The sequence below is a fragment of the Eptesicus fuscus genome, chromosome 5 (genome assembly GCF_027574615.1).
Source record: "Eptesicus fuscus isolate TK198812 chromosome 5, DD_ASM_mEF_20220401, whole genome shotgun sequence".
In the NCBI taxonomy this organism is placed as follows: domain Eukaryota; kingdom Metazoa; phylum Chordata; class Mammalia; order Chiroptera; family Vespertilionidae; genus Eptesicus; species Eptesicus fuscus.
The window spans coordinates 30,979,464-30,993,968 of NC_072477.1; the positions used below are offsets into that span (position 1 = coordinate 30,979,464).

The window sequence follows — 14,505 nt, forward strand, 5'->3', positions numbered from 1 at the left end:
GGCTTAAAAGTCAGAATATGGCACAAAACAAATTGCAAGGTTAAAGAGAACATGAAATAATATTCCATTCATTATGATAAGTAGACATAGAAAAGTCATTACGTAAGAAGAAGATGGCAAGAAAGCCAACCATGAGCAGGTCAGCCATCCTTCCCTTGTCAGACTGTTTCCTCTGTGGAGATTACATGGGGAGAAACAGGGGCTGTTTCAACTGGGATAAAATTCTGCTGAGATGTCCTTACACAGCAATTGCTGTTTACTCAGAACAAAAAACAATTTGAGCCAGGTGATGAGAAAAACGTAGAATTTTGGACCTTCTGGCCCATGGCTCCTCTAGGGAGAAAAAATATCCAATTCCTTAAAAATAATTTATTTAAAAAGTGGTAGTGGGTGATACTTTTAGGTGTGTATGTACAAAGCTGCCACAAACATATCGCTTTGCCATGAAAGAGTTTTTATTATTTCTCCAAAGAATTAACATGAACTCAAAAGACTGACTTGTGCAGGGCCCCTGGGAGGCGAAGTGGGCTATGGTGGCTTCTGGGCGGGAGTCAGTACTGGGCCGTGGGGACCCTCTCCTCAGATTGCCCCAAGACATCATATTCCTGAAACAGGGATCAGATCCTGTTCACCAATCAAGATAACTGCATCTCCTGGAAGGCTTGGAGGACGTGGCTGAAAATGCAACAAAATTACTTCAGCTAGAGAGTATCCTGAAGTTTCTGAGTCACCACAGAACCCAGAACAAAATGCAATTACCAGGGTAGAACATGTTTTAAACACACACACACACAATGACTCTGGATTGTGATGTAATATTCCCTAAGGGGAAAAAAGTAGATTGTGACCAAGATTAATCATGCATCCCTTACTCTCATTTCCTGTAGTGGAAGTGGAAAGCCAAGAACTGTTGTTGAACTTGCATCCCCGCAGATTCAGAGATGAGCCACACCCTCCTTGACGCACTCCTGCCCTCACCCAGAGAGCTCCCCGGGGAGCAGGGCCAAGCCTCTGCTGCCTGGAGTGCCTCTGTGTAGAGTTTGGCGCTTAAATCGCCTTTCTGGTCTTTGTTGGCCATGGAAGCACCATCAGTTGTTGCTTTGTCTCATTTTTTTGTACTCCATTATTGCTGCTGTGCATTTTACATGCAATGTTTCCACTCAGATATATTTCACTAAAGATGATTAAACATCATTCATACAAAGAACTGTCTTTACAGATATCCCAAAGTCATCCATTTCAGGTTTCGAGTCATGTCCATTCCCAAGGAAACTTTCAAAATGCTTTATTTATTCATATTTCTCGGCGAGTTTCCCTTGACTGCCTGTTCTGTGTTAGCAGAGAAAGTGTGAGGGTTATGACTTGCCCTTGCTGTTAAAGAGTCCCCTGCCCCCCACAAAACCCAAAGAGCGTTGTCCAGCATTTTGTCCATTTTTAAGGCATTGTGGGGTGGGGTTATCGAGAATTATCACACAATTTACCCTGTTGGTTGACTCTGGTTAGATACCGGGAAATACGGAACGCTCTTCCCATTGACAGCTCTCCCTTCTTCCCTATGCCTCTAGAGGCCCGGCAGACATGTGCAGTTCTCTGGGAGAACTGTCAGGTATGTGTTGGCGCCTTGTGTTTGGTTTTACTTTTCTCTCCATTCTCTAAACATTTCCTTTAAAAACGTACTTAACTTCCTTTGTAAGAAACTCAGTTTCCCCGACCTTCTCTTTTCTGTAGAGAGCGCCTGGGAAGGCACATGGGCATTCTTCCTTAATGATTGTCAGCTGAACCCAAGGTGACAGGCAAAGCTGCGTCTTGGTTACACATCTTACCAAAAAGGCAGATGTGTTCACAGCATTGACTCTTATCTTTGCCCAGGTGTTGGGGGAGTGGGTTTTGATATGTAAATCCAGTCAAGCACCAGGAATGAATAGGACTTGGGCCTACTCAAGAATGCAAATAATCTCCTTTGTCTTGACTTTTGGTGAAACTTCCTGGTATTTGGGGATATAAAATAAACACGCTGCATCAGCTCTGGGTCACTGTCTCTCCATCAGAAGAGGGCAGCGGTCCACCCGGTCCCAGCTTTTTCCTTCTATCTCTGTGTCTCTTTCTTTCTTTTATTTCTCAATCCCCAGCCCCTCTACTCGAAGAACCTGATCATCTCTCTTTCCGTGTTGGACGCGGAAAAGAGAGACCCCGCCATACTTTCCCTCTGTGTTCCTAATGGTCCTTGAAATGAAAATACTTAGTTGAGTTTCCTGATTTGTACTTGTCAGCCTACACAATGGCTCTCAAGAGAATACCTGGTGACCTGTGGCATTCTCTGTTGAGAGAAAATGCACATTTTGCATTCTGGTGTCTAAACATAGGGGTAGATTTAAAATCAAAGACATACATGGTTAGATAATCATCTCCAGTATGGTATCAAACCCTCCTTCAAAGCAAAACCTCAATCTCTAATCTTCCATCACTTTGGTGTCATGGATGAGTTTGCCTTTAGGAATGCAATACTGCATTGTTAAAGGCTTACCTCAAATCAAATATTTCTTCTTGAAGACCTTCCACTTTGCGAGATCATTGCTCACAAGAACTTAATGCTCTAAATAACGACATTTTTGGGGCTTCAAATTCTGGGTTTCAATTTTTAAATTTTCTCCTTAAATTGTGAGCATGGTAGTGATTTATTCTTTACTACTGTTTAAGTTGTATTTCCTTCTTGGTGGTTCTGTGAAAATAGTGTGTGGTTATATCCACTTCATCTGGCACTTACAGACCAGGATCTTCCAAATGGTTCTTTGCATATCATGATCAGACATATTGTTATCAAAGTCTCATAGCTAAAACTCCCTTCTTTTCTCATGTGTATGACTTATTTTTTGACTTTTCAGTTTAGTGCTCCTGTTTGGGGTTGCTGTAGTTATTACAGTTATTGAGTAACTGTTCTTTGAGTATAACTTTTCTTGACAGAAATCAGCCCAGATTTCTTCCTTTGACATAGCTTTGACATGTGTCTTAGTACTTTTGTGTTTCTAAAATAGTTCAATTAGTCCATTAATTCTACCAAACAACCAATCATCTGATTGAAAAAAAACAAACACCTGTCAAACTAGTTATTTGAACCATTAGAGTTGGATTACATTACTGTATACTGTGCAATTAAATTAGGATTATATTACATTGTATACTGTGGATTCCAGGCATATCATATGTTGATCAAATTCTTGTCTCTAGGTTTGATGGATTACCTTTGTATAGTGACCTAAGTCATGTGTTTGAAATGTGGCTGGGATCTATAGGAAAAACAAATGCATTCCAGTAATATACCTACAAACGTCCAACTTAATGTCTGTGATAATGATATAGTATGGAGTTGAAGGGCACTGGGTGGGAAGTAGAAAAGCTGAGATCTGTCCCAGCTCTGTTACAAAATGTCTTCTTTAACCCATCTAGGCTTAAGTTTCCTCACCTGTACAATGAGGGGATTGGACTATAGTTTCTGAGGCCTCATCTAGCTCTGAAAAGTTAACATCTACCAGCAAATGGAGATGGGTTGTCCCTTCTTGACTTTGGAAAATGGTGTAGAACATGAAAGGACACTTCTTCAGATTTCTATGCCTCTTCTTATCGTTGGTTTTAGGATATAAATGGATTCAATCTTCTGGCAGAAAATACTTTTTCATGAAATGAACTACATCTTGCCATGACACGGGATAAATGGGTAATTGGTGTAATGATACTAACTCATTTAGGTTGCTTTGTTCTTCATTATTTTATTCAATCATTAGCTCATAAGACCTCTAGGAGCCTTTGTCCCACCCACACCTAACAGTCCCTCCAGGTTCTGCTTCCAGGAGAGAGCGAGGGTGATCTCCCCGCTGTGACCAAGGTAATCCCTGTGGCCCATGAGGGAGGGGATGGCCTGGGAACCATTTGCCTGTCAAGTGTACACATCTGGACAATTCTCCTTGGCTGCGCAAACATACTGGTCTCAATTTTTCATTCATATCAGTGAAAGGTGAGGAGAGGCCCTTTCATAAGATATAACTATGCAATAATATAACAAAACTGGCTAATGGCACTTCATTTATTACAGGGCTAAATGCTCATTATTGTTTGTAAAGGATGAATTTATAACCTCAGCAAAGTTAAGTTTATACACGGTTGATTTCTTACAAAGGTAGAAAGTCCTTGCGTTCTGGTCAAGCTTTGACTTACAAAACTTTCGTTTTCTTTTAGGTTGGGGTGTGTGTGTATTTAAGAGAATGTTGAGCAACTAGATGGGGGAGAAGGGATATAGAATGTGAAATGTGGAAGAAGGGAAAACACATTTCAGGAATTGTAAAAAACACACACAAAACCCAAAACACTGAGGGGAGGGGGGGGGATCATGGGAGGTCTTAACAGAAAAGACCCACACCATAAGCTCCTGTGTTTATGTGCTTCCTGCAGGGGCTAGAAAGACTGGACTTTCCTAATGGAAGGAGTGTGAATCTGGACATTTTCTTAAACTAAAAGTGCTGTAATTTCATGCTGCAAAGAGGCACTTGGTTTATGCAATTGAAATAAAAAATAAAGTGCCTACCTGGGTGTTTCTAGGGTAATTGTAGGCAAATGAGACTAATTAGAAGCCTTTGCAGTCTGTAATTAAAAGCAAGAAGTAACAAATTCTGTGATAAAAGATCCCTGGATGTTTGGGAGAGTCATACAGAAAGAACACTAACCCTTTTTGGGGGTTTTTACTTCCCCAAGGCCAAAGTCCCTGTTCTATGGACACATTATTTTGAAAAGCAGAGCTTGGTCCTCACAGATCTAGCCCCTAAATACACATTTGGGACAATGAGTGTAGGAAATAGGGAGAGGCAATATTTTAGTACCAGTTATACTTGGAAAATGACATTTAAATAGAATGGGAGCTTACAAGGGGCAAGCTGAGAAGTACAATTGTCCTCCCTTATCTGTGAGGTACATATTGCAAGACCCCGAGTGGATGCCTGAAACCAAATCCTATATATATGTTATGTTTTTTTTCCCTATACTAGTACACACATAACTTTTCTCACTTAAAGGAAGCACTTTACAGCTTCTCTTTGGCATATCCAAATTGCCAACGTCACTACTCTTGCGCTTTGGGGCCATCATTAAGTAAAATAAGGATCACTTGAACACAAACACTGCTCTATCATGGCAGTGGATCTGATAACGGAGATGGATACTAAGTGACCAAGGGCAGGTAGCATATACTGTGTGGATACGCTGGACAAAGGGATGATCCCTATTCTGAGTGGGACCGAGTGGATGGTTCGAGATTTTATCACACTACTCAAAACAGCATGAAATTTTAAACTTATGAATTGTTTGTTTCTGGAATTTTCCATTTCATATTTTCAGATGGCCATTAACCCTGGTAACTGAAATGGCAGAAAGGGAAACCACAGAATGGGGTGGGGAGGGGAGGGAGAACTGTACTTTCAGTGGAAGCAATGGGAAAAATTAAGGCCCTTTGCTTAACTTTTGGGGACTTTTAAACACACACTTTTTCACGCCCCATGGCCAGACCCTTCGTTTAGATCTGCTTATTACTGGGAATGGGAGAAAGCGTGAAAGCAAAGGAGGTAAAGGGAATGCAATGGGGAAGGGAGGGAGCAGGAAAGTCCACGTTGCTGAATAAGGAATATTTCATATGGTAAGTCTGCCATATTCTCCCCCCAATCAATTTGACTGAAAAGCAAAAACACTACTTGTAAAAACACAGTTCATTCCTAATTTGCCATGACCATATATAAGACAGAGAAAATAAGGCTACCTATCAACATAAGCATTTCCAGGGTGAATCTTTGGCAATTCATACAACCAGGTTCCAAAATCATGGCCCTGAAATTTCCCCAAGTTTCCACTCACAAAGGTGTTCTTGTATCTTCTTACAGTCAGGCATTCAGAGGTGCAAGTTGGTTCTAATAGCTTTGGTAGAAACAGGCTGAAGAATGACATGAATACAAAATACTTTGTCTTTAGGCTAATTTGGTATGGATTTGTAAGGCCCGAGTACACTGGCAAATTAGTAAATTTCTTAACATAATACCAACGACCGTAAGCCACACAGGTGGAACAGCTGATGCAGTGAAAGAGGTCAGTACTGCATTCCCATGTTTTGTAAAAGACATTTGAGTAAGGCCACCGGGACAGGAACCGAGTGTCTCTTTGGGTTTTCCCGCGATGATTTCCCATCAGCTGCACGTTGGCGGGAGGGGGAGATGCAAGACAGTTTGGACTTGGCTTCCCCGCTGTCAGCAGCGGCGGCGGGGGCTGCACCGGCTCCCATTCTCTCCTGTGCGCAGGGCGGGCGCCGTGGCTGGCGGGCGGGGGACGCGGCAGTGGGCTGGCTAGTGGCTGTGCGTGGGAGGGCGCAGGGCGCAGAAGCCCGCGGGAGCAGGGACTTCCTCTCGGTCCGCCCTCCTCAGGGGCTTGAGCTGGGTCGTAGAGGCTGGCTGCCCTTCTGGCCCTTAAATGGGGGTGGGGGGTGGGTCGCACCACCTCAGATAATGGAACAGCAGCCGTGACACCCGGAGCAGCGTTTCTTTTTCTTGGGGTGGAAAATGGTGAAGATGGCTTCGTCGAACACCGCCTTGAGACCTTTCTGAGTCAGGGCCGAGCATTCCAAGTAGCACTGTGCTCCGATCTTAAACACACAAAGAGAGAAAGGCGTGAGAGGAGCAACAGAAAGGCACCGTGGGGTCAGCCCTCTGCCCGGCCACGGGCTGCTGCAGCGGGTTCCTCAAACAGCCTGGGCGGTGGTTTGGATGTTTGTTTGTTTGTTAATCCTCACCCAAGGATATGTTTCCATCGATTTTTGGAGAGAGTGGGAGGGGGAGAGACAGAGAGAAACATCTACGTGGGAGAGACACATCACATTGATGGGTTGCCTCCCGCACACACCCCAACTAGGGCCGGGAATTAAGCCTGCAACCCAGATACATGCCCTTGAACATGCCCTTGACTGGAATCGAACCCTGGACCTTTCAGTCCGCCCGTAGGCCAATGCTCTATCCACTGAGCCAAACGAGCTAGGGCAGATTGTTTTGTTTTCTTTTGCATTTCACTTTGCCTCTGCTATCCTGATTTTTTGTATGTTTATTTTTTACTTTCTACCATTAACAATACATGGTTATGAATCACTTTTGGTAAGCAATGCATTCTGAAAGTCATCCATAACCATTTATTCCGTATATAAAATTATGAAAATAGAGGATTGTATTATGGTCTCAATATATTTTGTGAACAACAGGTGTGAGCATCCTCTCATTTGTACCCAGAATGTATAAATTTGGTACAAGTGAAATATATTTATCACCTTCTGTACATGGTAAGGCCAAGTGCCAACTTGATTGATAAAACATGAGAAGAGAGTGGGTATATGGTTTTACAGGTCATTCTTGAATACAATGCACTTCTGATAGGGTATCTCTCAGCAAGGTAATATCCAATTGATATTATTATTATTCGGTTTTAAGATAATTTAAAAGGCATATTTTTAAGCAGTTAAAAAACCCAAAGCATGAAAATATAAAAATCATAAAACGCACTTATTGACAGAGCCAACCTCCTTGTCAGTAGATAGTCTATGCATATTTAAAGATAAAATAGTTTGTGCTTGCTTAGAGCTTTATTTCAAAGCTTTTAATGATTTCATACTATGGTATACTTGATAATCACAAAATCCCTATGAGAAATATAAAAACTCAGGCCAGAACTATAGCTTGTCATTAGGAAAACTGTAGGGCCAAGCAGACCATGTTTTGCAGTCAACTTCATGAGGTAATTCACGAGAGGGCGACCCGGAGTTTTAAGTTCTCACAACCTCAGTATGAGCCAACAGTTTGATGAGGGCCTTTTAATATTAAGGACATATAGAGAAATGCTTCTATTATATGCTTCACATTACAAGAACAACTGAAGAATTAAAGCAGGTTTAGAAGAGGGTGGCTGAACGGCGAGCTCCTAGAAACCGGAGCAGATAAATGACTCAACCAGGGTAGCAAAACCACGTGTCTATTAGGGCCAGTAGCTTATGCCAATGATAAAGCAGGGCTGGTGCCGGGCGATAGGGAGTGGTGGGGATTGTGGCGGGCTGTGAAGTGCACGCCACCTCTAGAGTTGGCGGTATTACTCAGCTTAGGGCAATGTTGCCATGCAGGAATGTGGGTTCACTGTTGCCCAGCTTTGTATTTTTCAAGAGGAGTTGGGCATTTGGATTTTTAGTTGATGTTTAGCAATTTTCAAAATGCTCTGTGGGCCAAGCAAAACACTGATGTGGGATGTCTTTGGCAGCAGCCAGCCAGTTTGTAATGTGTGAACCAAAGGAAGTTATGGCTTCGCTTAGAACAGAGTGGGAACAGCTCCAGAAGGCAACATGAATTGTTTAAGGACACCCAAATAGAAAGCGAAAGAACTAGACCCAGCATCTGGGTCTCTTTTCTGTGTGCTCTTTGCCTTGTTCCAGGACAGAAACTGTGACCCTTAGCACTCAGCCAGAAGCTGGTCAAGTAGACAATCAAAGAAGTGAGGTTGTGCACTCACTCGAAAGCCCACAGATATAAAACTAAGCATGAAGTAAAATGGTTCTGATTGGGTTCAGATATTATGCACTTTTTTTTTTTTGGTGTGTGTGTGTGTGTGTGTGTGTGTGTGTGTGTGTGTGTGTGTGTGTAAAGAATGGTTACTGTCTGAGCCAAAGGAGAAGACCCAAAGAAAAGATATTGGATCTTGAAGATCGATTTTATGGCTTTCATTTGACCATGGCTTGACCTTTGAGTTAGAACATAACTTTTGTTTTTTTAATAATGAAAAACAGTTTCAAGAGAGGGATAAAAGGTAGAGAAAATTTTCTTAACAAGGCCATGAAATGTCACTTGTCACATTTTGGGGTTGTGTCCAGTGCTCGATATAAACACCTGCGAAAAGCACACCACCCTAGTGAACCGTCAATCGAAGGACTGCTCGAAGTGTGCTAGCTCTTGTCAGTCATCCTGAAAGAATGCCCAGAAAGTGCCGCGGGGCCCTTCTCTCTGGAATACCTCCCCACGAATGATCACGAGCCTCAGCAGACTCTGGAAATTGCAGGAGAGCTGGGCTGAGCTCGGCTCACACATGGGGTTCTGGTCCTACAAGATGGGCCAGGGCACTCTCTCCTTGTCCTCCCCCCACGGTGCTGCTGAGTGTGTCACAATTTGCCTTTTGATGGTGCAAGAGGAGCCCAAACTTGTCTTTCCCGATTCAGACATTTCTGAAGATAATGAAATAGTAGATCAGGGAATTACTGTGTCACTGGGTTACTGTAACAGTATTTTGTACTCATAGACCCAGGAAGAGTAGCAAGCAGATTATGGGTGTGATTTGGGAACTGTGTGTGAGAAACAGAACCCAGTTAGGAGGTGAGTCCTGTTAACGGCGTATCAAGTGCTCTGAGGGTCAGAGGGAAGAATGCATCCTGGTGCAGGGAAAAGGCACAGCCATGTTATAGGGATTGCTAACAAACAAACAAACAAATACCCCCACCCCCAACTAAAACAAAAGCACACCATTTGCACCCTCAAAGATGTGAAATGGAATACTGATACTATCTCAAGGAAATATTGCTTTTCTTTTCAAAAAATATTTTTATTGATTTTCAGAGAGAAAGGAAGAGAGAGGGAGAAAGAGAAATATGGATGTGAGAACGAAACACCTGTCAGCTGCCTCCTGCATGACCCCTATTTGTGATGGAGCCCACAACCTGGGCATGTGCCCTGACTGGGAATCGAACCAGCAACTTTTTGGTGCACAGGACTATGCCCAACTAACGAGTCACACTGGTCAGGGCAAATATTGCTTCTCTACAGCAGCTACGGCCTCTGCTTCTTGGAGCAAAGTGACCTACACAGACACGTATTTAGAACCAACCTATAAGAGCTCAGGATTTGCAGACCCTTGTTTAGATACACATGCTAGCAATCTGGAACATGCCTCACCAAGAGGATTTCTTTTCAAGAAAATAAAAGAGTTTTAGGAATGTAAACTGAGCGAAAACTTTTCTAATAATTTTATAATAGCTAAGATTCATTGTCTCAAAGCTGGGACATTTATCAGAGATGTGCAGAACTTAAAGTATCTGGTAAGAAGAAATGGAAAAGAAATAAACAAACCCACAATGACTAATCAAGAGGAAGAAAATTTAGTCCTCCTTCCAGGCTGTCCTTGCTGAGGTGCGACAGGGTACAGAATAAGGGTGTGACTGGAAGGAAAAGAGGCAAAGAGGTTTTCCCAGCTGTAGACATGTCTGAGAGGGCACACAGATCCAACAACAACTATAGTTTGCTGGGCCAGACCTTGTGTTAAATTAGCTAATTTAATCGTCCACAAGAACCTTATGAAGTAAATCTATCACCATCCTCATTTGCAGCTCAGAAAACTGATGCCCAGCGAGGTTAGGGAACCTCCGTCAGGCCTCAAAACTGAGATAATGATGGAGGTTTGAATTTGTTTGTCTCCAGAGCCAGAGTCTTAACCACGGCTGTGTCTAGCCAACGTAAAGATGTGGCTGAAAGAGCACAAGTAATGAACAGAAAGAGAAGGAAAGGAAAAGTAAGGCGTTTCCTATAAAAGGAGAGGAGAGGTTAGCGGAATACACAGAGTAACTGGAACCTAAAGAAATGGCTAATAGCAGGGAGGCTCTTTATTTAAGAATTAGAAATGATACACATAGAGGGCAACTTGAGAGCCAAGAAACGGAAAAAGAACCGAATGACTGTGCGAGAAAATCCATCTCCACAAATCAAACTGCTGAAAGAGGAAAAGCGTTTGTAAGCTCAGTGAATCTGCTATTGATTTTTTTAAGACTATAGAGAAGAGATTGCCAACTCCAGGGTGGATACTGTGAGTGCATTGCTTGGGTGTAGGTAATATGCAGTGGTAGGGATTGTGGCAAACTGAAGACTCACATCTTGTCTAAAACACTGTTTAAACTTGTAGTTGATCTGGAAAAGCTGGCTACTTTGGACAGACCTGGGTTTTTTTTAGAAGCCAGAAATGTGTATATTTATGTAAAGTTTTCAGATTGTTCAACGTTGGCCACTAAATCACATTAAAAATATCTGTGTGGCCGAGACCGGTTTGGCTCAGTGGATAGAGCGTCGGCCTGCGGACTCAAGGGTCCCAGGTTCGATTCCGGTCAAGGGCATGTACCTTGGTTGCGGGCACATCCCCAGTAGGGGGTGTGCAAGAGGCAGCTGATCGATGTTTCTCTCTCATCGATGTTTCTAGCTCTCTATCCCTCTCTCTTCCTCTCTGTAAAAAATCAATAAAATATATTAAAAAAAAAAAATATCTGTGTGGACCGATCAAAAGACTTATAGGTGAAATTTGGCCCGTCACTTGCCAATGGGCTCCTTAGGCTGTAAAGGATGATTTTGCATGTACTGGTCCCCCTATTTGAAAACCTTCTCCTCAGTCTCCTATCTTTGTCCACCTGACAAATATCCTTATTCTTTAAACCTGGCTCAGATACCGACTGCTCCAAAATTTTTTCTCTGAATTCTTCTCCCCTGAATGTATCCGTTGCTCCCTTTTCTCCGGTACATGAGTTGTATTTATTCGGTTGCATGCTTTTGTTTGCCTGTCTCTCTGCTCTTCTAGCCTATGGGCCTTTTGAGGGCAGGGGCTCTCTCTCTCATCTCTGTAATGCACACCTCAGAGATGAAGTGACAGGCTCCAATGACAACAGGGGAAAGAGGACATGGTTGGTATACAAAACCAACCACGGAGGGTAGCAGTGACTTTTGCCATCAGGGGGAGAGTAGTAAAGCCTACAGTTGATGATCATGGCTGAACATTGATTACAGGATTTTTGCAGCAATTTTGTGGCTTGAACCACGCACCCTTCCCAGCAAGAAACAGTGCTGAAACAAAGAGTGAGAACAACAATATATAGGCACAAGGTGAAGAAAAGGGCAGGAGAGGGGAAAAGAGGCCAAAGACAGAAAAAGGAAAAGTAGTAAGTGTTTTAGTAAGAAATACCTTAGGACGACTGAGCTTAGAAAATCATGTTTAGGTTATATCAGGCAGAATTGGGAAAAAGATGCACAGAGAATTATAATCTTAGAGCTAAAGTGTGGCAAAGCTCCTGGCACATATTGGGTATTCAGTCAATTATTGTTGAATATATCTAGCAATGTGGGCATACACAAATGAGCAAAGAATGGGAAAAGTAGGCTGAAGATGAAAAAATGCAATGATGAAAAGAAGAGGGAGGATCAAACAAGTACAGGGATAACAATGAATATTTATTATAAATTGATAGAAAGTACTTATGTAAACGTGATTGACTTTGAAGTATAAAAAATTAGAAATATATGTGATGCAAAGATGTCCTTTAAGAATAAAATGCTATTGAGAGCAAAAAGAGATGGTAGATGAAAAATGCTTTGGAAAGTGAAAAATACTAAAAAAAAGGAATTGGATATGAAAAATCTCAACTTGCAAAGTGTTTAGGTATGGGGAGAATATGCACATTAAAATATGGGCCTTAAGTCTGGCTGGTGTGGATCAGTGGTTGAGCGTTGACCCAGGAATCAAGAGATTGTGGTTTGATTCCCGGTCATGGCACATGCCCGGGTTGCAGGCTCAATAATTGGAAGGGGGCATGCAGGTGGTAGCCAATCGATGATGTTTCTCTCATCAATGTTTCTATCTCTCTATCCCTCTCCCTTACTCTCTCTAAAAAAAAAAATCAATAAAAACATATTTAAAAAAAATATGGGCCTTCAGCATATAAAAAGATGCCCTGAATCTAAGGATTTCTTTTCAGATTAGGGGAGGGGGCAAAGAAACGTTATAGTTAAAGCCCACATTCATATCTCAACTCTGTCACCTTCTAGTGGTGTGACTTTAACTACTCTGAGTCCCAGTTTTCTCTAGGAAAGTGGAGATAATAATATACACGCCTCAAGGGGTTGCTGTGAGGATTAATGAAGACAAGGCATGTAAAGCGTTGGCACCAGGCCTAGCACACTGCGCACACTCCGTAAATGCCAGATGTTATTATAAACTGCTTGACAGGAAAGTGAGGGAGCAGAGAAACTTAAAGCATCTCTATAATTACATGAATTGTGATGAAACCAGTTAAGCTCTTGTTTGGTTTTCTTCTAAATTGGATCTTGTAAGTTAAACATGATTCTCTCTGTATCTGGTAGCAGATTTGTAGGGAACCACAAAATACCCCAAAGAGCCAAAGCAATTCTGAGAAAAAAGAACGAAGCTGGAGGTATCACACTACCTGACTCCAAATTATATTGCAGAGCTACGATAATTAAATAGCATGGTATTGGCAGAAAGACAGACACACAGACCAATGGAACAGAATTGAGAGCTCAGAAATAAAACCACACATATAGGAGCAAATAATTTTTGACAAAGGAGCCAAAAACACACAATGGAGAAAAGAAAGTCTCTTCAATAAAAGGTGCTTGGAAAATTGGAAAGCCAAATACAAAAGAAAGAAACTATTACAGTTTGTCCCCAGGTACAAAAATTAATTCAAAATGGAACAAAGACCTAAATATAAGATCTGAAACAATAAATTACATAGAAGAAAACATAGGTACTAAACTTTGGACCTTGGTCATAGAGAACATTTTATGAATTTTACCCCAAAGATGGAGAAGTAAAGGCAAAAGTAAATGAATGGACTATATTAATCTAAAATGCTTCTGCAAAAGAAACCACCAGTAAAACAAAAAGACAACCAACTGAATCAGAAAGGATATTTGCAAACAACAGCTTCGACAAGGGGTTAATATCCAAAATATATAAAGAACTCATACAACTCAACACCAAACAAACAATCCAATTTAAAAAAAACCGGGCAGAGGATATGATAGACACTTCTCCCAAGAAGATATACAAATGGCCAACAGACATATTAAAAGGTGTTCAACTTCACTAGCTATTAGAAAAATGCAAATCAAAACTACAATGAGAACCACCTCACACCTGCTAGAAGGGCCATTATCAACAAGATAGGTAATAACAAGTGTTGGAGAGGTTGTGGAGAAAAAGGAACCCTCACTCACTGGTGGTGGGAATGTAGACTGGTATAACACTATGGAAAACAGTATAGCAGTTCCTAAAAAAATTAAGAATAGAGTTACCATATGACCAGCAATCCTGCTTCTGGGTATCTAACAAAAAAACCTCAAAAACAGTTATTTGCAAAGATATATGCATCCCTATGTCAACTGCAACATTATTCATGATGGCCAAGACATGGAGAAAACCAAAGTGTTCTTTGATAGAGGATTAGATAAAGAAGATGTGGTATCCTACCTAATAAAAGAGTAATATGCAAATTAACCATCACTCTGCTATACCCACAAGCCACGCCCACCAGCCCACCAGCCAATCAGAGCAAATATGCAAATAAACCCAACCAAGATGGCTACAGCCACAGAGAGCAGGAGGGAGGCTTGGGTTTCCCAGGCA

At 41.8% G+C, this 14,505-nt stretch overlaps 1 protein-coding gene across 1 annotated transcript in view; it reads right to left on the reverse strand.

Annotated features, from left to right (window-relative positions):
* Positions 1–3,759: 3,759 nt before the first annotated feature.
* Positions 3,760–14,505, reverse strand: part of RHOJ (ras homolog family member J) — an 85,366-nt gene continuing 74,620 nt past the window's right edge. The window contains exon 5 of the mRNA XM_008138967.3: positions 3,760–6,670. Within this exon, the coding sequence (XP_008137189.1) occupies positions 6,527–6,670 (144 nt within the window). The 3' untranslated portion in view covers positions 3,760–6,526. The remainder of the gene's footprint in view (positions 6,671–14,505) is intronic.